Source organism: Cololabis saira, chromosome 8, assembly GCF_033807715.1.
Source record: "Cololabis saira isolate AMF1-May2022 chromosome 8, fColSai1.1, whole genome shotgun sequence".
NCBI lineage: Eukaryota > Metazoa > Chordata > Actinopteri > Beloniformes > Belonidae > Cololabis > Cololabis saira.
This window is the reverse complement of record NC_084594.1, coordinates 36,673,021-36,699,499: the sequence shown is the minus strand read 5'-3', so window position 1 is coordinate 36,699,499 and position 26,479 is coordinate 36,673,021. Positions and strand designations below refer to the sequence as shown.

General features: G+C 43.6%; 1 protein-coding gene across 1 annotated transcript; it reads right to left on the bottom strand.

Annotated features, from left to right (window-relative positions):
* Positions 1-1,803: 1,803 nt before the first annotated feature.
* On the bottom strand, positions 1,804-25,878 carry gxylt2 (glucoside xylosyltransferase 2). The gene is made up of 7 exons (XM_061727932.1): positions 25,391-25,878; positions 14,253-14,451; positions 11,747-11,878; positions 8,315-8,566; positions 7,861-7,984; positions 5,141-5,313; positions 1,804-2,976 (listed from the first exon to the last, which is right to left on the bottom strand). The coding sequence occupies exons 1-7, from the start codon at positions 25,732-25,734 to the stop codon at positions 2,800-2,802; spliced, it is 1,401 nt and encodes a 466-aa protein (XP_061583916.1). The 5' UTR covers positions 25,735-25,878; the 3' UTR covers positions 1,804-2,799.
* Positions 25,879-26,479: the final 601 nt, after the last annotated feature.

Genomic DNA, 26,479 nt, shown 5'->3' with positions numbered 1-26,479 from the left:
TGATGACTAGTTGCCTATAAGTATTGTAATGGTGCAAAAAGTCAAACTTCAGAGGCATGTTATCATTTATCCTAACCTTTATTGGAATGTACATCCAAGTTTAGTTGCAGGTCTATACCATTCAATTTCTCCTAAAGGTAAACATGGCACACATAATAATATGGCATATAAAAAAAACTCATTCCTTCATTTAAAAAGAAATCCTTGCACATTTTGTTTCACTCGGTCAGGCAATGTTGTGTTTCATGTGGATGTGTATGAAAAGAGCGACAACAATAACACCCAGTACTAATATAATTCACAAAGTGCATCTTATCATTCCATATTTAAGATGAAAATCCATATTTTAAAATCGTATTTAATACTAATAGTGGTGTCTGGCAACGGATGTAAGAACAAACTGGACAAGAACATCTGAAACAACCACAACCAAATTCACTCTATCCAGATGGAGCAATTTAACTGGATAGTTTTTTTTTAAAGGCCGAAATGAAATAGAGTAACGAGGCTGTTTTTAAAATGTAAGGAGTAAAAAGTACAGATAATTGCGTGAAAATGTAAGGAGTAAAAGTAAAAAGTGGTCTGAAAAATAATTACTCCAGTGAAGTATAGATAACCAAAATTTCTACTTAAGTAAGGTAACAAAGTATTTGTACTTCGTTACTTGACACCTCTGCAAAACAGTCACAAAACAGCGTAATACACCGAGATATGCATGAAGATACGTGAACAATATACCTGAAGATATGTCATGTTCAAATCTGCTCGTGGTTGCATGTCTGTTAGATAATCTGCACAATTTTAATTACACTTCAATTATTTTAAGAATGAGGTGTACCTGCTGTATTCTACTGCACTTACTTTTTAACAACTTGTGTTTTTTATTATTTGACCTCTTTTCTTATCATTTTATTTGTTATTTACTGTTTAATTATGTCTTGCTGCTTTTAATGTTGATGTAAAGCACTTTGAATTACCTTGTGTTGAATTGTGCTACACAAATAAACTTGCCTTGCCTTCAAAACGGTTTGTGTAACGCTCAGTTCATCCACCTTTGACAATAAAATTGACACAACATTTGGTGGCTACTTTTCTTCCTTTTTTTGAGAATGGGATTTCAAAATATGTCGACCAATTACCGGTATGTTGAAAACACCCAGATAGAATCTGGGTGCATCTCATCCTGGGCCACATCGGCATTACGATTGGTGTCAAACGGCAAGACTACTTCAATGTGTTACTCTTGTTACTCTTGTACGTTTTCTTTTGTAAATTATAAGTGGCTTGGTGGTTAGCACTGGGTCCTGGTCCAGCTCCCGGGAGGGGTCTCTCTGTGTGCTTGTGTGTTTTATCTGGGTGTTCTGGCTTTCTCTCCTACAAAACCATACAATTTAAGGTTAATTGATGAATTTAAATGGCCAATGGAGTGAGAGTGAGTTTGTTTGCGTATATGCCGCCCTGCAGTCGGCCTGTGCAGGCTGTACTCTTGCCTATTAATAGTAGAAATTCATTGTTATTGTAGAGGTGAGGCAGAAGACTTTTACAATACACCAAACCATGTCATTATGGTCCATTTAAGACTAAGTCAGCACAGAATTATATTGTAAGTACATAATTATCTTCATAAAATTAGGTGGCGGGCCGTATTTGGCCCACAGGCCTCGAGTTTAACATGTGATTCAGAACATGCATCTAAACAGGCCATTACTGACATAAACAGATCTATTTCACCAGTTTTCTGTGCTTGTGCACATCACCACACAAATACATGGCACACATGTGAAAATGAGGTTGAAGGGGCTTCAGAACATGGCATTTTTTTATTTAGAAACAAATCTATAATACAGATTTTTTCATTTTTCGTGTTGAATGGTATGATACAATTAGATCATTACACATTAGTAATAACATTAAAACTTATAATCTGTGTTTATGATAGATAATATATCATATTACAGGCTAAAAAACAACCTTTAAAACACTTACAGACACAAAGGTCTATACCATTCAATTTCTCCTAAAGGTAAACATGGCACACATGATAATATGGCATATAAAAAAAACTCATTCCTTCATTTAAAAAGAAATCCTTGCACATTTTGTTTCACTCGGTCAGGCAATGTTGTGTTTCATGTGGATGTGTATGAAAAGAGCGACAACAATAACACCCAGTACTAATGTCATTCACAAAGTGCATCTTATCATTCCATATTTAAGATGAAAATCCATATTTTATAATCGTATTTAATACTAATAGTGGTGTTTGGCATCTGCAGAACAGACCACAAACTCTCCTCCTGACATATACTGACATCTCCAACTAAAACATTCAGTTACTACAGAGTAGTTCATACAACTACTGTTTCAGGTAGTGACGCTGTCCAAACGTTGAACTATGTCTCCTCAGCGTGCAGCGGGTCCACGCCATGCAAATGCTTTCAGAAGGGACAGAAACGGAGGATACTTTTGCATAATGTTCAGTTTACAAAGGCATCGTTGAGATGAGCCAATACCTCCATATTTCATAAGACAAAACACAATGATAAAGATCTTTTCTTTTCCTGTTGTAGCTTTGCAACAGCCTCCCACATTTTATAACTATACCCAGCAGAGATGTGAAAAGAAAGGCAAGCCTATTCTGTGCACCACTGACCAGCACTGTACACTTCTCTGTAATCACATCATCATCATCATCATTAGTGTTCACGAGAGCCAGACTCCTGCAAATACAGAGCAACAAGTCTGACCTGACAGACGCTGGCGGGACACGTGGTCCACAGCCCGGTTCAGTCCTTGTTCTTATTTGCGTGGTTTGACGTGACGGACCACTTTGTCCTCAAAATCCTTCTTCATGGTTTTTTCTATCTGCTTGAGAAAGACTTGTGGAATCCGACCACACAGGGTGTTGACGACGTCCAGGAACTTGGTCTGGATGGGATAGAAGAGCGACTGGAACATGTTGTCCTCAAAGGGGAACTGCAGAGACAGAGACGAGGGCCTGCGTGAGCTCCCATCCCAAAACAGCTCTCACTTTAATCCTTCTTTTTTTTTTTTTTTTTTTTTTTATAAATCACACACTAAATGGTATTTACAAATTCTGTCAGCAGGGGTGGGGGCAGGGCCCTGTATTAATCAAAAATTATGAGCCAACTCGTCTTTAAGAGGCTTATCTCAGCGGAGCAGAGGGAGGTGACTTTGCTGCCAGAGAAAACAAATTCTAAAATTAAAACCTGACCCAGATCGTTTAATGTAAACTGGGGAGAAGTAGCATGACAGCACGAGTAGTCACGGCTGCTCTCTTCAGAAGCTACAGGAGCATTTCTGCATATCTGAGAAATGGGTTTCTGAACCGTGACCTCAAGGAAGGGTAGAGCTTGAAGTTTAAAGAAAGCTCACAAAACCGTCATCGACATGAAACATTATCATTTACAACTCATAACAAGGCTTCAAAGATGAATGCAGCTGGGTTTCTGAGCAACATCGTCAGAGACTGGTGCTCATCTTGGCTTGGTTGGAAGAAGCGAGCGCCGACATGGAGATGACAGGGCGGTTAACAAGCCACTAAAGTATTCTGGCGGGCTCACGGCTGTTCGCCAAGAGCAGAAAAACCTTGTGGATCCAGGCCAGTGTGAGGGAGCGCCATGAGCCCCGGAGCAGCTAGAGCCCCCCGGACCCTCCAGCCCTTTCAGACGGAGGGGGACGCTCACTGACTGAGCGCTATCTGGTTGTCTCCTACGACCGGTGGAAGAAAATACCTGAATGACGATGGTGGCTAGGGATGGGAATTGAGAACCGGTTCTTGTTCAGAACCCGCTCCCAGTGTTTCAATTCCTTGGAATCGCTTCAAAATTTTGCAAATGATTCCCTTTTTGATTGCGATGGCATGAATGATGTCATCACACACGTTGCATAACGTGCGTAAGCCAGCAGACAATAGTAAGCATGGCGCTTACTTGGTACTTATGCATTTTAAATACTTAAAATATTTTGTGCATGTGCAAAACATATTTGTACTTGTAGAAATATTTTGTGCATGTGCAAAAAATATTTGTACTTGTAGAAATATTTTTTGCATGTGTAGAACATTTTTGTAGCTGTGGAATTAATTTGTCTGTGTGCAACATTGGATATACAAAGCTACAAACTTTTTTTACAACTACGAATTATGGCACTGTTTTGACGTGCCAATAATAAGTATTTCTACAAGTACAAATATTTTTTGCACATGCACAAAATATTTCTACAAGTACAAAGTTTATTTTCACAAGCACAAATTGTTTTATACAGCTGCAAAACCTTATTACACATGTGAACATCTTTTCACAGATACAAAATATTTATGGCTTTAATTTGAGCCCATAGAAATACTACCAACATACAAAAACATTTGTGCACACAGCATGCAATTAATCAATGAATGTTGCGTTTTCGATCCGCTCCAGACTAACGTCAGTCATTCTTAACCCAGCAGCAGCAGCAACGTTAGGGTGTTCTTCGCTAATAATACTGCAGGTAACTAATTAACTAACACAGTCTATCATATTAGCACCATTTGCTATATTGTTTGCTATCTTTTTTTCAAATGAGAATCGATAAAGAACCGTATCGTGAAGCAAAATCAAAAATGGAATTGTAATCGTAAAAAATCTTATCAATTCCTATCCCTAACGGTGGCTGCTTGTGTCTCTGCGGATCAGTGACACAGAAGCAATCATCACGATCAACTCATTGAAAAGCTCAGTGGAAAGGGCTCCCGTGCACGCGTGACATTGATTTATTGAAGTTGTCGTGGTGAAAGCCCCCTCAGAGACGAGGGCTGCTGGAAATGGTTAGCACCGCGCTCTGCTTCCACTGAGTCAGCATGTTTATGGGATGACGCCGCCTCGCCGTGATCAGGCCTCTCACCAGATGAACACCAGCTCAACGGCACCACGGTAGATCTCAGGGAACCGTGGAAGAATGCCAGGGCCGGGGCGGCATGTGGTGGTCCGACACATGAAGACAGTTGTTGACATCTCTTATCCAGACTTGGGTAGTTTATTTCAATTCACAATTTTAAATCAGTGGAGTACAGATTATTTAAAGTCGTTGGGGCCTCTGGCAGACGATAACGCACCTAGAAAGCCTCTGTAAAACTTACTTCATGTATTGCATCGTAGATCACTTTGAACGCTGGCTGCTTGTCGTCATGATACACCCCCCGGTTGCCGTGGAGGATGGACACTCCCTCCTCCTCCGCCGCCTTACAGTTACTCCCGTACATGCAGTGGTCTGGTCTGTAGTTCCACTGGCAGGGGAAGGTGAAGAGACACTCTGGAGGGGGGAAGGGGTCAAAGACACACACAAACACACAGGAAAAGTAACACCACTCAAATAACGTGTAAATAGTGTGTGTTATTTATGTTTCATCCAAATCATGAGTGCTTTAAACCAGTGTCTCCCAACCTGGGGTCCGGGCCCCCCCTGGGGGGGCGCCAGAGATCTCTGGGGGGGCGCAAAACTTTGTCTGCTTTGAAATTATGCAGTTTTAAAAATTATATTTGCGAATGAGTCATTCAAAAGACATTGTTAGGAATAATTTATGAATGTCTTGAACATTTTGTGTTTTTTATACACTGGTGACAAACACAGGAAATGATTTAATTCCTTATTATTATTATATCATTGCTCAACATTTAATTTACTCCGACAGGTTGTTAAAGAAAAATGTTAAAAAAAAAATGTGGTCTCATATTAAAAGAGACATTTTTCAGAAATATTTTTGTCCTTTTATGTCCTTTTGTGCGTATTTTATACATTGGTGACATTGGAGAAAAACAAAGTCATAGAGAGTAAACCAAAGAGAAATGTATCAAAAAAAAAAAATTAATGTTAATTTTTTCAATTAAAGACTATTTTGGTGCTAGTACGTACGGGTCGCGGGGCCTGGCTGGTCTTAGACACAAGTAGGGAGGGCTCCAAGGAAAAAAGGTTGGGAACCACTGCTTTAAACTGTGAAGCGCAGAGGAACCCTAACCCTCTGCGTGGGGCGCCACCGGGAACCGGCCACACTTCTACAGCGACCCCGAAATAACAAAGCTGATGAGAAGGCCTCATACGACACTGTAATTGGTTTGCATGTTGGATGGTTTCTTCATTTTCTTTCATTCAAAGAGGAAGTAGATAATTGTTTACGCTGCGAGACAGCAACCTCCATCTATTGGCAGCAGCTTGGTGGCTAATCATCAGCAAAATACACATGTTGGGTGTTAATATGAACACAGTCAAACTGCTCCGGGAATGTTCATGAAGTGCAACATTCAAAGTAAAATATTAAAACATACATCACGCAAACAATTGCCTTGTTTGTCAAAACCGTTCGCTCCATTTCATTCCTCTTAAACTCTTTTAAGTCACCATCTAATGAGAGGTCAAACGGGCCTAGAAATCTAGACGTGGGGCCAAATTTAAACCTGCTCCACTGGTGCCTCGAGCTACCGTCCGTTGGAGCTCATTGACTATTCTCAAAAGTCTTGGAGAGCCAATCAAATCAATCGACCCTGGTAGAGTTTTCTGGACAGGCTCAACGTCCGTTGCTCTGATTAGCGCTACGTAAGCGTAGGACCGAGAGGCCCTATGGATCGTTTTCAGACCCGACATCTTTTAAGATGTGGGTCTGATCTACCAGGCTAAAAGAGATTTGAAACCTTACAGGAACCGTGTGTAAAAGACGCTGCCACCTAGTGGCCAAGTTAGAAAATGCAGCTCTCTCACAGTTTAAACATAATCTAGCAACAAATTGAGGGCGGTACATCAGTGGGCTTAATAAATAATATCCTATCTAAGGGGGCAGTTGTGACAGAAGTCGCATTTCCATGACACCTTTTCACAAAAGGATGTGACGACGGGGGGAAGCCCTGATGCAACTCAGTAACGATTAAGTAGTGTTGTAGCACAATCACATCGTATTAATGTGGTCAGAAGCAGCTGGAAGCTAGACGTTGATGACTTCAGATCAACCAACTACGTCTCATCCAGCGCTGCCAGACACGTGGAAATGTGGAAAAAAAATTACACTTTTGTGATAAACTGGATTATCGACGCTTGAAAAACCACTTTGTGAAAGCGTGAAAAGGTTCCTGCGATATCTGGGAGTTCTCTCAGCTTAGAGCCGGTTCCACTACAGGATTTCTTTTGGATATCTGGGTTATGTGCAGATCTAGGGGTTCTGGAAACACGACCCGAAGCAACCTGACTGGGTTGGTCGCCAACGCTGCACGGGCCTGTAGTCACTCAGTAAAGCTGATCACTCTGTCTGTTTTAGCTGTGCAGCCCGTGTCATCGCAGATACACCCCATTTAGTCGTTACAGGTCCACGGTACTGGGGATGCTGGCTCACTAGCAATCGCCACGTGTCATTTTAGAAAGATGCAATGAAAAACAAAAGCACTGTTAATTAACCAGAACTCAAGAGCGGTGGTTTAGAGGGCGCAGCTCTCCCTCTGAGTCACTGCAGAAGAGGAGGGACTGTTGGCCATCTTTGCTGGTGTTTTTTGCACAAACAAAGCAAACGCCCCATTTACTTAGTTGTCCTGCAGAGCACGTTCTGCCGACAGCTCCGAGCACTTGGTGCCCACATCTGGCAGCTGCAGCTGGATCCCGGCCTGCTGCTGCCCCAAGCTACAGTCACATGTTCTCTGAGCCTCGGCTGAGAACAAAACTGGCTTTTCAGCAATGGAAAAACAATGAAATCTAAGCATGGAGATAGTTTGAAACTACCAAACTGTCAACTTTAATGCATGAATTTAAAACCTCTTTGATGGAAAGATGTTCTCCCCATAATGATTGTTGACACAAAAGGAAAACTAAGAGGCACTGTACCTGGGTTGTAGTGGAAAATAATGTTGAGGAGGTCTTGATCTCCCCAGGTGATGTGGTTCTTGTACTTTTGGTACAGTGGATGCAGGAGATCCTCCCATGACAGACCACTAGGAATCATACTGTTCTGAAATACCAACATCAACAAAAATAGCTCAAGGGCAGCCTTAAAGAGGAAGAGAAAAACAACACAAACATCAAAGACAAAGCACATTTATATTCCACTTTCCAAATGCAGTCTGCTGCCAGTAAAGCTGCTAAACTGAGTTCTGAGGGCACGAGTCTGTGATGCTGGCATGCTAATCTGCATGGCTTCAATCACAGGCCCTCAAAGCGCTCAGCCTTTTGACTCAAGCTCAAAGAAACAAACCCTCGAGGATGCAGAAGGGAAATTGCAGCCTAGATTAGCTTTCCACTTAGCGGACCGCGGGGAAAGAGGGCTACCTTCTGGACTTACTTTGAACAGTGTGCTGCGGATCCTCGTGAGGTTCATCAGCATGACCCCGGAGTTGACCCCTGTGACTCCGTAGAAAGGGTGGCGGGCGAACCGGCTGTACCAGCCGATCTTGGGCACCTCGTGCTCCGGGGCCATGGCTGCCAGCTGGGTCCGGTTGAAGGACTTCAGGAGACTCCAGATGTCGTCCATGGGCCGCAAGAACAGCACGTCAGTGTCCACGTAGAGTAACGAGTCCACATCCTTCAGGATTACCTGTAGGCAGAGTTGCAGTCATCGGCTGCTGCCTGGCACCGTGGGACTCTCTGCTGAGCCCCATAACTAAACTTTACACTTTATGCATTATTTGACTGGTCTAAAAATAAACCAATGAAAACAGTCGCCTGCTACGTCTACAGCTACATTCACTTTTGGTGATGAGAACACGTTTAATGTCAAATCTGGTGTTACCACATATCAGGGGGATTGTATCCAATATCCTGAACGATGCATGACCATCCAACCATTGTTCATCCATCCATTCATCCATCCATGCATGTATCATTCATGCATGCATCCATGCATGCATCCATCCATCAATCATCCATGCATCCATGCATGCATCCATCCATCATCCATGCATGCATCCATCCATCAATCATCCATGCATCCATGCATGCATCCATCCATCAATCATTCATGCATCCATCCATCAATCATCCATGCATCCATCCATCAATCATTCATGCATCCATCCATCAATCATCCATGCATGCATCCATCCATGCATGTATCATTCATTCATGCATCCATCCATCCATCCATCCATCCATGCATGCATCCATCCATCAATCATTCATGCATCCATCCATCCATCATCCATGCATGCATCCATCCATCAATCATTCATGCATCCATCCATCAATCATCCATGCATCCATCCATCAATCATCCATGCATGCATCCATCCATGCATGTATCATTCATTCATGCATCCATCCATCCATCCATCCATCCATCCATCCATCCATGCATGCATCCATCCATCCATCAATCATTCATGCATCCATCCATCCATCATCCATGCATGCATCCATCCATGCATGTATCATCCATCATCCATCCATACCACCATCCATCCATCATCCATCCATCATCCATGCATGCATCATCCATCTATCTTCTATGCATCTATCATCCGTGCATGCATCCATCCATGCATCCATCCATGCATCCATCCATCCATCCATCCATCCATCCATCCATCCATCCATCCATCCATCCATCCATCCATCAGTGAAAAGAGTTGAGATGATCAAACTGCTGCTGGAACCTGATCTTTGGTTACAAGACTCGTATCATATCTCTGCTCGCACAAGCAGCTGGTTCCTCCAGAGAAGACGAACACGGCACGTGCAAAGATCAATGACATGTCAGAGTAACGCCCGCAGACAGAAATAGAACCCCGTGAGGATCTTTGTCACTTGTTCTGTTATTAGAGTGCTCTACAGCTCATTTTCCAAAAAAAGAAGAAAAGTCTTTCGGTTTAAGAAGAAAAACAAATTCTGTAACAGCTGCATGTAGTTCAAAAAATAGCACAGCGTGTAATATCAACTCAAAGAAGCCACGGTGTGGTTAGATCGTTTATGACTCAACTTTATCGACATGCATGAACAGTGGGTTAAGAACTAAGTATTTGAAATGGTTTGAAAAAAAAAAGAAAAAAAAAAGAAATGGTTGGTAGTTCTATATTTTCTTCTACTTTTAAACGACAGAACTAACCCCTGGGCCAACCACGACTCTGAAAACAGCGGCTCAACAAAATCCTGACCAACCACATTAAAAAGCCAACCACGCTGTGATTTACTTATTTCTCTTTTATGTGAGCGTTTTTAAACGGCCACAACGAGACAGATCATTTTAATACACTGCCTAAAACCTGACGCAGTAGGACAGAGAACAACAGAATTGTGCTGACCTACTTTCATACTGAGGAGTTAAGAGTTTTAAATGACGGCAGTAATCAATACTGGCAGGGCTGCTGAAGAGGAACGCCAGAATGAAAGCAGCACGCACTCCTGACTGTCTCCAGATCCAGTTTGAGCCGCTTTCTCTCAGAGCAGGGTATCTGCAAGCTTGACATTTTTCTCTCTGCTGCGTGCCAACAAGCCGGTCGGCTGCTTGACGCCCTCTTGACTCAGGTGTGGGTGAAAAACTAAGAGAAAACACCAGTGTTTCATTGTTTTGGATTTCTTTGCCTGAGTTTGCTTTAGTTTTCCTGATTTCAGTCTTGCTTTTCTTCTATTCCTTTGTGTCCCGTTTTACTTCTGGTGGCTTTACTTCCTGTTTTAGTTAGAAAGTCTGTTTCTTTGCGTGCTCTGTTCACATTTGACCGGTCTCATCTCCCCTGTGAGCACACATTGTCTTGTCTTTCCTTGTTCCCTGACCGTCGGCCTGGTTTGGGATCCCATTGTGTTCTGTTTTGCTCTCGTTTTGCTCTCGTTGCTGGACGACGTGCTCCTGCAGCACTTTAAAGTGTAACTGAGGGACCTGAGCTTGTTTTCCCCCTCTCCCAGCCCTCAGCTTAGCAGGCTTTTACCATCCAGCTTGATGCACACAAACCTCATGACAACAAGTGTTTCAGAATTTAGTGACGATGTTCTCCCCAACTAAAAGATCCAATCTTTTGTTCGCATGGACATGGATGAATAAACCCCCCCCTGCCCCCGCCCAAAAAACCCTGCCAGACTGAGGACGCCATTAATCAAATTGCCTGTTGGTATTATCATGTTTGCCACGTTGCTGCATGTGCACAGACGCCGTTTCCTTGGGGGCATTGATTGATGCTCTGCTGGAGAGGACGAACAGACTTGAAGCTATTTTTCCACCCAAGTGTCTCCATGAGAGTCTCTTAAAAAGAGATGATTAAAAGTACATCAAGGCCAAGCTGCTAGTTCTGTGTAACAGAAGTGAAATGTCATATTTCTGCAGCAGAATATGTGATACCAGGACATCCAAACGCACGATTCAGCCGTAAATAATCCGGAACATTGCAGTGGAGGTAATAAGGTGCTCGCCGCCTTCCTTAATGAAACGAATATTAAATGTGCACTGATTGCTTTGCAGTGAGAGGGACATTATAATAAATCTCCGGGGATCTGTTTGGTGTACGGTACGTCCATCACGTACCGAGAAATCTATAATGCTATTACAATGAGCACTGGCATGAAGAAAATCAATAGCCGGGCTTAAGCTTCAGTTAATGAAATTATTGGTTTCGGTCTCTGGAGACTGCCAATTTGTTGCATAAGTGCTGCGAGAAACGGAATCATGGAGGAAATTAATTATAACCGTGCACTAAGACCGGAATAAAACTGCTTGTTTATTTTTCTTAACACTGACTAATGACATCAGACACGCTGAGGATGGAAGGTGAAGCAGATCCGGTGGTCTTACGGGGAGGAAGAGTCTCTGGGCGGCGCAGGGCTTGAAGAGCTTCTTCCACTCCTCGGCGTCGCCCACAGAGAAGGAGATGGGGTAGATGCTGTGCTTGAACTTGGCTGAGACGGATCGAGGCCACCGGTTCAGCTGCACATACAGCAACACATCACAAACAGAAGCAGAGACTGCGTTTAAAGTACGTCCAGAACCACAGATCGTGTGAAAAGACATCAGATGAAGCATTAATTATACTGAAAGCTGTTTGCTTCTTTAAGACAATGCAGTTATGTTTCATGGTGTATGTGCAGGGAATTGGCCCTATCTAATGGCACTTTTCCACTAGTACCTACTCGGCCAAGTTTCTTTTCCATAACAATTCAGCACCTGCAGCAGAATTAAAGGAGCATGATGCTCCTTTTAAGAAATGAGACTCATTAGCGCCACCCTTCACCACGACGGATGTTGGGGGTACTGCAGCCAACAGTGAAGCCGGCACGGGAGAACGGGGAGAACGCACATGCAGCGTCATGTGACGTCACATCCGCAGGACAGCGCGGGAAATTCGGGCCCGAATTGCAGCACATTTTGCAGCACACAGCCTGTTCAAGGCAACGGAGAGATACACTAGAGGGCTCATTCTTTTGGGTTTGGAACGCTTCATCTGACATTATTACTAGAAAACTTAAAACGTATATGAATTTTTTTCATAAATCCTGCCTCAATCCTGCCTCATGCTCCTTTAAGAGGTTGGAGCGAAGCTGCTGTGACGTATTTGATTGTGTGATCTAAACGAAGAAGACAACAACACTAAAGATGTAGAACCTGGAGGAGATGATATATGTGCTCAATTAAAAAAATGAGAGCGAGAGAAGCTTCAAGTGGCGACGCTTTTTATTTATTTTTAGTTTGTCTCTGCGCTGCTGAAAAGTCCACTGGAGCCGCGAGCAGCTTTGAAGTGACAGAGTTCCTGGTAGATCTGGTCGTTCCTTATTGCCCATCTACATCCCTTTTTAATTCTCTCCTCAGCACCAGGTTTATGAACATCTGCACCTCAGAGTTGGATCATGAAACAGACTTTTGTGTTGCCGCGACTCGCTCTTTCGCTGATTTCCGCTTCCTGATCAGACGTCTGGCTCCAACCCCCCGACCAATCTGTGGCCTGTACTGTGATGATGTCAGATACAGCCCGACTCAGCCACTTATGGCCCTTTTCCACTAGTATCTACTCAGCTTGCTTCTACCCGCCACGCCCCCGTCTTGCGCTTTTCCACTACGGGCTGAGACGGGTAGAGCCGCGCCAAGCAGATACTTTTTCTGTAAACATTCTGGCGAGGTTCTAACCGGGCTGAGCCGGGACTATATCTGACGTCATCACCCTCCGCGCCACTGATTGGTCGGGAGGTGGGGCCGTCAGACGTTCAGGAAGCGCGAGTCAGCGCGAGAGCGACCCGCGGTGATTTTATTATACAGCGCAAACGTCTGTTTGGTGATCCAACTCTGAGGTGCAGATGTTCATAAACCTGGTGCTGAGGAGAGAATTAAAAAAGGGACATAGACGGGCGATAAGGAACGATCAGATCCACCAGGAGCTCTGTTTTACTCTCAGCCGCTCGCGGCTCCAGCTGATTTCTCATCTGCGCCGACACGAACAAAGGGATTGCGCAATCAAATACGTCACAGCAGCTTCACTCCAACCTGCCCACTTCTCACCTGGATGTGGAAAAACAAACGAGGACAAAACGGGTGGAGGTGCTAGTGGAAAAGCGCCATTAGAACCTCAGCAGAGTAGGTACAGAAAAAGTATTTACTCGGCATGCCTTGACACATAGTGGGAAAGCGCAAAACTGAGGCGAGGTGAGTCGAGTCAGGCTGAGTAGGTACTAGTGGAAAAGCGCCATATTCATCAGAACTGGACCATGAAGGGGCTGACGGAGCTGTTGAGCAGCACACTTAGCATGCAACACTGTGGCTGGCCGGGAACTTCCCACCGGTAGGAGCCGGCACGTGTGCCACATTATCAGGGCCTTGAAAACCTGAACGCCCGTCCTTAGCGAGGACTTTTCAGCACGCGGCGCTGAGTCAGTGCACAGGGAAGGCGTGCATTGAATGGAACGTTTAGATTTAAGGTACTTAAACTGATGTTTGAGGTGCGGCCGTTGAAACGATGTTAATAGACTGTTAGTTACGGCACAAATGGAACTAATCAAAGCCACTCGGGGAACCTCTGTAAAGGTGACTTTGAAGTGTTGCAGGAAAAGCGGTGTGTCTTAGTGATATATTACGCCCCAGCTTGGAGATAAAAAAGAGCTTTATGCCTCTGGAGGCCTGAGTCACAGAGTTAAAAGTGCTTTGATCTCAGTGTCATCCATTACAAAGAGAAGGGGAATGTTTAACACATGCAGTGGGAAATTCAGAAATCAGCAGCCTGGGAAATAAAAGTAAGCATCCGTCTCGGGCCAACAATTCTGACATGCACCGTGAGTGTGTATCTCATTGCATTCACACAATAAAGACGTCTTACCTTTTCTTCAAACTGCGGGGCCAAGGGGCCCTCGGCAAAGATGTGAAACTTGATCCTCTTCAGGCTGAAAAGCACGGCTGATTTAATCATAGTGAGGGTCTCGTCCAGACGATTCCCACAGGCGACCACGGCCAGGTGCATGACGTCCTCGGCCCGGGAGCGCCTGGTCACAGGTCGCAACACTTTAGCCCCGGATTTACTGGAGAAGACAGAGACACGTCACTGTAACACAGCGCTCTCACGCATTGTTCTTAGTTGTAACTGGACGACAAGCGTTATTAAAATGCATAAGAATCTTGGTTGCTTAATGGTTAGTGACAGATTACTTTACTCATTATTATCATTTATTAGACATATGTCCATAACAAAGACTCCTCAGGTATTATACCAGGAGGATGTTACAGCTCTGACTAGGAATGGGCGATATTTTACCGTTCACGATGTACCGTCAAAAAAATTCCCCACGGTAAGAATTTGTCATCTCGCGGTAAAAAAATGATAAATTCCCGTTGATGACGTTTTTGTGTAAAGCTGATTTATGGTTCTGTGTTAATTTGACGCACAACGTACGTGTGAGGGAAGGAAGGAAGGAAGGAAGGAAGGAAGGAAGGAAGGAAGGAAGGAAGGAAGGAAGGAAGGAAGGAAGGAAGGAAGGAAGGAAGGAAGGAAGGAAGGAAGGAAGGAAGGAAGGAAGGAAGGGAGTAAAGAAGGAAGGAAGGTGGGAAGGAAGGAAGGAAGTAAAGAAGGATGGAAGGAAGATATGAGCCAGAAAGAAAAAAAGAAAGAAAGAAAGAAAGAAAGAAAGAAAGAAAGAAAGAAATAATGAAAGAAAGAAAGAAAGAAAGAAAGAAAGAAAGAAAGAAAGAAAGAAAGAAAGAAAGAAAGAAAGAAAGAAAGAAAGAAAGAAAGAAAGAAAGAAAGAAAGAAAGATAAATTCCCATTGATGACGTTTAGTAGCATTTAGTATTATTTTAGAGCAGTGTTTTGGGGGCTCCAAAGACTGAATGTTGTGATGTTGTGTGTTGTGATTTATAGTTACAAAGGTGGAGTTGAATTGGTATTTTTTTAATCGTCATTTTTATCGTTATCGGGATAAATGCCAGAAATTATTGTGATACATTTTTTAGTCCATACCGCCCATCCCTAGCTCTGACTATCATAAATATATCACCAGTCATGCAGCTGGAGGATATTCTGCTGCCAAATGTGAATTCTAATGCTGGTAAAAGGACTGTTGTGTTCAGGGCCATTTATGAGTGGAATTCATTTCCCAAACACATCACACAAACAAACAGCAACATTCAATGAACATTCAAATTATTAGTTAAGCAACATCTTTTGAATCAGTATAAGTAACAATTATAGAACATTGAAATAGAGATCACTTAAACAAGCAGCTTGCTGAGACTGATTGTCTAACATGCTGGAAATTGAAACATAGTAGGTTATGACTGTTGTTGAATATATTTTTTTCTTTCTTTTTTTATGTATTCTGTCTCTGCTTTTTTTTGCAGAGTATTTTTAATTTGATATTCTCTTTATCTAGTAGAAATTTATTTTGTTTGTTTTTATTATGTTATGTTTAGTACTGTATTATTTAAAAATGTTGGCAGACCCCAGGAAGAATAGCTGCAGTCTTGCTTAGGGATCCTAATTAAACAATGAAACAATTAATTGCACCAGAAACAGATCCAGACGGAGGACGGGAGTGGAGGCTTTATCAAACACCCCGGGCTCTGGACGTGCAGATGGAGCAGATCGACCTCAGATGGAGTGAGAATCTGGACATGTAAAGTCCTTTGGTGTCCTCCTTTTAGCTACAACCACTTCCATCACTGTGTCGCCTGAACGCTTCAGCCTCTCCTCACATCTTCCCTTCACTGCGCTGAGGGATGAAGGACCAAGGACGGGAGTTCCTGTTTCACATGTTGCTTCAGTGGTGAAACTATAAACGACTGGTGTGTTTAGCCACCGTGCTCCAGCCCAACCCACGAGCTGGTGGCGATTCACCACCACCACAACACGTTTTCTCTGTAAAATATCAGCATGGGCCGACAAGCCTGGAGCCATGAGCTTTACGGAGACCAAACGTACGGGCGAATCCACGCATCAGATCTCATAATTACATGTTTACTTCTTCTTCAAAAGACAAAAGCAATTGTCCTTGATGGAGGGTAAAGAAAACAAAAAGAAAAATTGATGACCACTTGTCTTTTAAGGAGCACATTCAGTATGTTGTGAAAAAGCTGAGGCTTTGGTCAGGATTCTATTATAGAAACAAATCTTGCTTTTCTTTTGATGTAAAACAGAAACCAGTGAAAGCGACCTTTTTACCTGTAATTGACTACGGAGATGTGCTGGATATGATGCATCTGTTCATTGTCTTCGCACGTTGGATAGTGTGTATCATGCCGCACTGAGATTTGTAACAAACGGGGGTTCTCTGTCTTCCCATCACTATCTTCTCTGCACTAAATTGGTCATCATTAGCTGCTCGTGGCCTCAGTCATTGGTATATGTTCATTTATAAAGACATTCTGGGTAAAATTCCTTCTTATTTATCTTTTAACATGGAAACAAGGAGGTTACAATCTCCGCTCAATGGACATTTTGCATTTGGTTGTTCCAAAAATAAGGAATTTGGGAAGAAAGCTTTTAGGTTTTCAGCACCAGATGCTTGGCATAAACTTCAATACGAAACCTCATACCTGTGACTGAATTTAAAGCGCTGATGAAAACAGTGGAGTTCAGACTGTCTGTATGCAAGTGTTTTAATTAATTATGTCTTTATGTAATTAATTATTTTTTTGTTTGTTTTTTATCTTTTAATTCTGTAACTCTGTTGCTGCTATCGTGGCCAGGTCTCCCTTGTAAAAGAGACCCCCGATCTCAATGGGACTAACCTGGTTATATAAAGGCTAAATTAAAAAAAACAGTGAAGCAGATACTTGGGAAACAAGGCAATTTGTATAAATCTGTAAGAGGAAAATAAGCATCCGACCACACGGTTAGAAGTAAACAGACACTTGTGTCCACTTGTAAGAACCACCAACCATTTCTGTCCACTTGACCTAGAAACATGAACAAATGAGAACAGATATGCGTATCTTTGACATCTGAGCGAGAGATAACCATCGACAGCATCAACAGGTAACTGATTTGTGTGCACGTGAGTGTGAGAAAGAGCAACTCAATGATGAAGAGGAAACATAAACCCCATTACTTGTATTGAAGTTTCGTTTCGTCTCTCTTTCACAGCAGCAAAGGGATCAATATATCCCTCTCTCTCGCTCTCCCTCTCTCTCTCTCTCTCTGATCTCAGGATCTTCGGAGATGAGAGATCCGTCACCTTGCTGATCTGGATATAAATCTTGCAGATGAACTGATTCACTTCAGATCTTTTGTCAGATCTGACGGAACGAGCATGTCCGCTCCATCACAACTTCTTAAAACAATACTTGATTGTGGTTTACAGTCAACATTTCCCAACTTATTTATTGCGTTAAGACTGTTTCTGACGCTTCATGTCAGCAACTGTGAGGGAGAGACCGGTCCTTTTCGAAGATGTCGAGGATTAAAAATGAACTGCGGACTAAAATGACACAGCGACGTCTCAACATGCTGTCACTCATGGCAATCGAGTCAGAGCTCACCCGGGAGTTGGACTTTAACGATCTGATTAATGACTTTTCCTCCAAGAAGGCCAGAAAAAAGACAATGATTTAGGCGACATGTTTTTCCACTGTGGTTTCGTGTGATCGGTTTTGTGTGCTTTTGTGTGATCGCACTGTAGTTTTGTGTGAAGTAGAGCTGTACGTTTGATGTTTTACAATGTTGCAATGTCATTTAGCAGACGCTTTTATCCAAAACGATCAGTTTTTTTACGTTTCATTATTAATGGTAAAAGTTTTAGTTTTTTTTACCAGTGAAGAAACATACATAGGATGGCAGTAATTTAACCTGTGAAAATAAATAACATATAATTTCAAAGTAATGCCGTGTGATTGTGGATTCTCTGCACCATTGTGTGACCAAACTGAGTGCTTGGGGAGGGCATGCACCGTGCACGTAGGATATTATTGTAGGTAGGGGCCCATAGCAAGTTTGTGTCCAGGGCCCGTGGTCATGATAATCCATCCTTGACCTTGCCCAGCGTGGGAGGAGCCTTCACCCAGGAAAAAAACGGTGATGCTGGTAAAACATCGCTCTACGTTATCGTGTGACCCAAAAAAATGAAATAAATCCCTCTAATACAGTTGTCATGGACGTGAAATTTAGCTATGGCAACACAAAACGTTGTATTTTTTCCAAACAATCTATGAAAGTTCATTTCTGCCCCAAAGTTGGACATTTGGATCACTTTCAGAGCCAGCCCTAGTGGTCCGTTGAGGAACTGCAAGTCGTCTTACTTCCTTGAGGTATTCAACGTGAACGTTAGAGCGATGGACGTCAGATAAAGATTACCTTTTGTTTTTATTTTAAAAATAAGTTTTTAAAGTAAAAGCAAAAGATTTCCTGCAATCTTAAGCACTTTCAGAGGAGAACCGCAGAAAGCAGGACCAAGAAGAGGAGGATTTCCTGAGTCTGGAAGGAGAGAGAGAAGAGTGTGACGGGGTTTTGCAGGACGGTTTCCAAACACATGGTTTTCTGCATGACTGAAGGACGACGATGCACTGCGCTCGAGGATAAACGAGAAATCTGCGAGCCAGGCGTTTGAGGCCGACGCCATCGAGGTTACTGAACACACGTTCTTACTTCCCGGAGAAAAAATTTCTAACACAAAAGGAATGACACTGTTTTAGTCCTGCAAAAAAAAAAGCGAGAGAAAGTGTTCTGCAGAGAACTGAACGTCCAAGACAAAAATGCCTGTATAAGAAAGTGGGCTGCATGCATGATGGCCTGTCTCACGACACGGCTGCCCGCATCTGGAAGCACTCAGAAAAGAGGAGGTACGAAACGATGAATTCATTCCTGGCTGCAGAGCGGCGAGCAGAAGAGGAGCCCTTTGTCTGGTACACCACCCAATCCTTTTAATTACATGAAGAGGGAAAAGGTACGTGTGCGCAGTGAAACCAGACAATCAACTTCAAGGAAAGAACACCTGGAGGAGGTGAATGCGTCGAACTTGAAGAAGCATCAAAGTCCCTCCCTGACCACGCTCCGGTGAAGGTGTGAGGACAGACAGCCCAGCTCCCCAGAGCAGATAGAAACAGGTTAAAGTGCTTTTAACTCGCAGTTTCTTCAGAAACATACAGGGAATTTCAGAGGAAGCACTAGGGGTTGGTGGTTTACTCATAAAGAGATGATTGCAGCCAGAAGCCAACACAATTTTAATGTCAGTTTTTAAGGAATTGAGCCCATCAGCATTTTATAGTCGGGAAGGCCTGAAACAAATTTGGCTCTAGATTTCATTTCTTAGCATTAGATGTGCTGACTAAACCTGCTGGGAGTTTTACAGCCTAACGAGGTCTCTGGAAACAGCACTAGAGAGATTTTTCAGTAAGGAAATGGAAAAAAGAAATAAACACATCCTGAGCTGAAGGTTTTGCACAAAACCAAGAGAAGGGATGAAGCAGGAAGACACCCACGGGCAAATGTACCAGAACTCATCCACGAAAGAAAAAAACAACAAACACACAAAACGGTATTTCCGCCACAACGATGGAAATAACTTGAAACTGTCTGTAAGAGCAATTCACTGAAAACTGACGAATGAAAATCAGACACCGCTTATAAACTGGGGTCGAGAAAAATCATATAAAAATAAATAAATAAATAAAACGAATGACACATTAATTAGAAAAGACTGTAAATAATGTGACACAGAAACACGTTAAAGTAAAGTGTGTCCTGTAATGATCGTCCCAGGTGTCTTCAGTCAGTGTGACTGTTTAAAGGGTTAAAAGTGTCCCTCTGCTGGTTGGTATCATGGTGTCCACAACACTGGACATGGACCAGAGACAGTAAAGGAGACAGTTGTCTGAGGAGATCAGGAAGAACCTTCCAGACCAGCATGTTCAAAACTAGAAGACCGTCTCCAAGCAGCTGGATGTTCCCATGACAACAGTTGGACATTTCATTCAGAAGTTTAGGCTCCACAGGACTGTAGACGACCTCCCTGGACGTGGACACAAGAGGACAACTGAGGAAAAACTGAAGAGATGGATGATACGAATGGAAACCACAGAGTCCAGAACAACTTCCAAAGAAATTCAAGGTGACGTCCAAGGTCCAGGTCCATCAGTGTCAGATCACACCGTCCATCACTGTAGAAACCATAGAGGACCACCAAGGAGGTTCCACTGATGGAAGAACATCATCATGAAACAGACTGGGAATTATCTAGATGTAGATGGACCAACCACAAAGCTTCTGGGAGAACGTCCTCTGGACAGATGAGACAAAACTGGAGATTTTTCACATCATCTCTATGTTCACAGACACAGAAATTAATCCTTCAGAGAAAAGAAGACTGGATCTGCTGTGGAAGATGGAGGAGGTTCGGTTCTGTTCTGGAGCTGCTTTGCTGCGTCTGGTACCGGGGGTCTTGAATCTGTACAGGGACAACAAAGTCTCAGGACTATCAAGACGTTTTGGAGAAAGATGTGGGGTCCAGTGTCAGAAAGCAGGTCATGATCCTCCAACAGTCCAAACACAAAACTAGGACCAGCCAAGAACCACTCAGAACCAAACACTGGACTGTTCTGCAGTGTCCCGCTATGAGTCCTGATCTACATCCTGTTGAACATCTGTGGAAACATCTGGAACCTGCAGTCTGGAGAAGAACTCCTTCAGTCCTGAGACCCCTGGAGACATTAGTCCATCAGGACCAGAACACCCGTCTACAGGTGGAGACATGGAAATTCTTAAGGCAGAAATCCTCATTTAGCATCAAGATCTCAGCTCTGAGTTGAGCTGCAGTTCCTACAGACGCTATAGACTAACTAGCGCCTCCACTGCCGAGACTCTGAGCTCGGTACCAGGGAGTGTATTTCCTGTTGAAGAGCATACGAAGCGTCTGAGCTGCTCATGCATCATTTCCTGTTACTCAACACGCAGCTGTCACTGGAGTTTCAGATGAAACTGCAAGTTCCCACTGGCAGCATTACAAGGTCATCAAAATGGTTCTGGACGACCACTTCAAACCAGAAACACTCTGATTGAGGAGACCAGAAATGTTCTGTCACATCTGGTTCCGTCACGTTCCCTGGCCCTCCTCCTCCTTCTCTTGTTGGACGGCAGTTCTGGACAAACGCCTATAAACATGTGGTGGATTCACAACCAAGGCAGACGCTGCATGACTGCTGGCACTCTCTCTCTCTCTCTCTCTCTCTCTCTCTCTCTTTAAGACAAAAGAAAAAGGAGCTTCGAGTAACTCGGCAAAGAGGAGCTGCTGCATTTTCAGCAAAATCCTGGCGTTCAAACGTGCTGATATCTCCGGTTTAAGACAATAAGAAACATACACGCCACAGCTGGATGCAACCCTCATAAACACAAGAAGAGAACAATATTCTCTTGTTATTACAATATCCAATCGAATAGAAATACGCTGCACCAAAAGCATGACCTTTCTAAGTGATGTGACAGAAAATAAAGAAATAAACAGTTGACCTTTCGTATTTATTGCCAAAGTCAGGAAACAGGTGAAAGTCTGAGAGCATGTCTCCGTGTCAGGACATTCAGATCCTGAGTGAGTGATTTCACACATAATAAGAGGAGCGTCGTCTCCAGGCACATGGCGAGCCTCGGGCAGCAGATCTCCGGCAGCGTGGAGCTGAGGGAACTCAGTCATGGGAGGTGACGTTTTTACAGCTCGGCGTGATGCCACTTCCAGAGAGGGACTTCTTTATTGCCCAGAAACGTTGCTTAACGATATCTGAAGTGACAGAGCGGGGGATTTGTTTCAACACAAAACATCAACACCGATCTCCTCCAGCAGGCGGGCAGATAGAGCGGAGACATCGGTGGAGTCCTGCAGCGGAGATGATGAGCTCCAAGTAGAGATCCTGTTCAGGGCAGCATCACTGAAGGCTCTAAGCTGGGACACGCCCAGTACACGCCCAGTACACGCCCAGGAAAAGCCCAGTACAGGCCCACCAGGACCTCCCACAGCACAGGGGACAGCCTTGGACCAAGAGAACTGATGTCAGGGGGGAGGTGGGGTCCTCTCTCCCTATTTTGGGCCACAGGAAATTGTGTGATGTGTGAAGAGGAAATTATATGATTAAAAAGGAGCATGTTTGTTTATGAAGCAAGATCCACAGGAAGTGTGTCCGATGCAAAGGTTTCCACACACATGAGGCAGGAAAGAGCAGATATCTGCAGCAGACGAGTGGAAAAAAGGGACTTACTGAGAGGGTTTCATCGTGGTGAGTAAACAGGGTTTTCAGACGTGATGATGAGTAGCTTCCACTCTCGAAATAACAACAATGCTCATTATCTAACGTTTGGAGCGACTCTTTGGTAAGTGCACGGCGTGAAACACCCCCCATTGTTCAAACTGCTCTTATCAGACCCCATCCTTTCATCCAACGGAGAAGAAAGTTGCTTCCCGTGATTGCAGCAGTGGCTGCGACCCACTCTGCAGCCGAGCAGCGGGGTTTCTTCCTCTCTGAAACAACCTTGGATGACCCCTCCGCCCATCTCCCTTATCAGCGCGCTGCACACACGCAGCAGCGCGTTTCGTGCAGGACGCGCAGGTCCCTGCTGCATGCGCCGCCACGGCGGGGTCGTCTCCCCGGCAGAGTCCCAGCCTCCAGTCTGGCTGCAGCGGATCGTCAGCTCCGTTCCCAATGATGCCTCCCATCCCTTAGCGAGGGAGTCCCAACTACTGCCATCAGGACGCAGATTCATAGTCCCCAAAAAGGACCACACGCTATAGGATTAGCTTTGTTCCTGCTGCTGTCTCTCTTTTAAACAAATCCTAACGCATTTTATCTATAACTGAGGTCTATCCTGCTTTTAACTTATTTATTTCTATTTATTAGAAACCCGGGACTTGGTTCTACCTCTATTTATTGTTCTTGCCTTGTGGGCAATATACTTTTATCCTGTTCAGTGAGCATTGTGAGTACCTACAGAAGAGTATTAGGGCCAGGCAGGAGAAAAATAATATTTTAGAGGAAGATTTTTTTTTATTATGCACTTTAAGAAAATAGTCCAAATGTCGAAATTAATGTTGAAGTACAATTTCGACTTTATTCACGAAATTGTATTTCAACTTTATTCTCGAAATTTCAACTTTATTCACGAAATTTCGACTTTATTCTCAAAATTTCTACTTTATTCTCGAAATTTCGACTTTATTCACGAAATTTCGACTTTATTCTTGAAATTGTATTTCAACATTAATCTCAACATTTTGACTTTTTTCTCGAAATTATATTTCAACGTTAATCTCGAAATTTCGACTTTATTCGCGAAATTTCGACTTTATTCTCGAAATTGTATTTCAACATTAATCTCGACATTTCGACTTTTTTCTCGACATTTCGACTTTTTTCTCGAAGTGCACAATAAAAAAAAATCTTCCTCCTCTCAAATATCTTTTTTTTCCTGCATGGCCCTAATGCTCTTCAGTAAGTACCTGCCATGTCTGTCTTGTGCTGCCGTAAACCTGTTCTCTGTATTTTTCCTGTGTCAAATTAATGACTGTAAAGATTGTGTGTGAGATGCCTTCTTCCATCTACTGCAAGACAAATCTGCCTACGGGTACTAATAAGGTCAACTTGAACTTGAACTTGGCTGTCAGGGCTGGACATATGATGGTCCTCAGCCAGACCGGGTATCTTCATCCAGCAGCATCTCCCCGGTACCAGGGCCCCCAGGCTCGTGCATGTAGGTTGCCCTCACCTGAAGATGGCCTGCTTTCTGCAGACGCGGCTCATCATGGCCAAACTAAAAAGGGGATTAACGAGAAACTGTGCACACTGACTGGACACCGTGCGTCCTGGAGCAGCAACTGCGTGCACGCGTCACGAGCAAACCCCCCCCCCTCCGGGGTGACCTCAGGGGAACAGCAATGTTTAAGACAGCAACAGTAAGAACAAATACAAAGGGTAGATGTATATCTGTTTTAGGAGTAAAACTGTGGAACTCATTAGACAATGACCTTAAATTAGCAAACTCAATAAAAGCATATAAGCTATTATTCAAAGCAAAGGTAATGGACACATGTATAGAAGCAGAATTAGCAAACAAAGAAGAATGTACGTATGCGTGTTGCTGTGTGTGTGCCTGCGTGTGGGTATGTAGGTATGTGGGTGTTGTGCCAAAAAGATATTGCCCGTTGAGCGATAAAAAACGTCAGATTTTCAGATTATGAAGCTCAAGAATGAGATAAAGTCATATTTAGGCAGAAACAACATTTCATCAACTGTATTTGGCCTTCAATCAAATTTTGGCAGGTGAAAATGCCTATTTTGTGTTGTAATGGTCCTTTAAAAGAGTTAAAAGCAATCCTAGTGTTTATATTATGAAGCTCGTGAATGAGATCAAATCATATTTAGGTAGAAACAACCTTTCATTAACTGTATTTCACCTTCAATCAATTTTTGGCAGGTAAAAAGACCCATTTTCAGGGGAGAAATCAGATTCTGGCAGGCAATCACTTTTTGGCACGAGACCGGTATGAACATATGCATGAATAGTGTGTAGGATTTGATGTATAGACACGATACAGATGCATGAGATGAAATGACAACCTAAATTGGTTTGGTCGGTTTCTTTAGCATCTTTTCACTTTCTCAGAGCTATCATTATTTTTATTATCATTATTATTACTATTACTATTATTACCGTTATTACAGCTATTATTATTATTATTAAATATTATTATTATTATTATTATTATTATTATTATTTTGTGTAGCCTCATGATACTTCATTTGTTCTTTTTGCATATTCTATTACCGGTATGTTAAAAGGTGTGCAAGATAAGCTTTATGCTTCAAGCCCAGACCTTTTCGGTCAAAATGAGCACCATGTTGACCAAAGAAAAACCTGTAAATGTTTATTATCTTGCTTATTGATTTTTTATGCTTATAATTGACCGAAATAAAGATTAACTAACTAACTAACTAACTCCCCCAGGAAGGTGAGCTTTTTCCAGCAGTAAAGTGTCCTGAAAGTGCGCTCACCTCCGCGCGTCCTGGCTGCGCGCCCTGGCCGCGGCGCGCTGCTCCGCCCGGGCTCTGGGAGCTCTGGGAGCGGGTCCCACACGCACCCGCACTCCAGCTGCAGCTTTACCCGCTAACTTTGGGACGGCATCGTCCCGGAGCCCCGGCGGGGCCCGGGGGGCCCGGGAGGACCTGGGGGAGGACCGGAGGGACCGGGGCGGCCGGCCGTCCTCCTCCTCCTCCCCCGGGTCCCCGTCCTCTCCCTCCAGCAGCGGCTCCTCCGCGGCTCCGCCGCCCCAAAAGTACACAAGTAGGAAAAGTCCCAGACACGCGGCGATCACGGCGAGCCTGCAGTGGATCCGCATGGCGGGGGCTGCTGGCGGCGGGGGGGCCCGGCCAGGGCTGCAATCATGTCTGCTGCAACCGGGGGAGACACCCGAGGGGACTTTCTCCTCCGCTCCCTGCTCTGCTCTTCTCCGCGGAGGAGGAGGATGGAGCGCTGCTTCTCCCCGTGTGCGGGGAGCGCGCACAGGGGGCGGGGCCTCCGCAGCCTTACCGTAACGCCCCTGGTACTGCGCAGGACACGGATCCAGCTGCTGCTGCAGCCACCACGGGCACCGCTGGTGCCCTCACCTCCTGCTTCCACATCTGCTGCTTGGTTCGCCATCACCCAATTTATTAGTCTGCATATCTCCCAGAGGTGTCAAAAGTATTCACATTAATTACTTAGGTAGAAGTATAGATACTAGAGTTTAAAAATACTCCTGTAGAAGTTGACGTTTTTTACTCAAGTAAAAGTATAAAAGTACTGGTTTCAAAACTACTTAAAGTATAAAAGTAAAAGTAATGTAAGGGGGAAAAAAGCCATTAAGGACAAAAGCCATTGAAAATGAATGCATCTTAGTATAATGCAAATATATTAAAGAACCATATGTGTACTATTGAGCATTAAAGGAGCATGAGGCAGGATTTATGAAAAAAATTTGTATACGTTTTAAGTTTTCTAGTAATACTTTCAGATGAAGCGTTCCAAACCAAAAAGAATGAGCCCTCTAGTGTATCTCTCCGTTGCCTTGAACAGGCTGTGTGCTGCAAAATGTGCTGCAATTG

What these genes read in the sequence shown, in the direction of transcription:
- gxylt2 (XM_061727932.1), bottom strand. Translation starts at nt 25,734, where the DNA reads ATGCGGATCCACTGCAGGCTCGCCGTGATCGCCGCGTGTCTGGGACTT. An exon ending in CCCAGAGACTCTTCCTCCCC is followed by an intron (nt 8,567 to 11,746) that starts GTAAGACCACCG and finishes CTCTGCCTACAG; the next exon opens with GTAATCCTGAAGGATGTGGA. An exon ending in TATTTTCCACTACAACCCAG is followed by an intron (nt 5,314 to 7,860) that starts GTACAGTGCCTC and finishes TCCCCCCTCCAG; the next exon opens with AGTGTCTCTTCACCTTCCCC.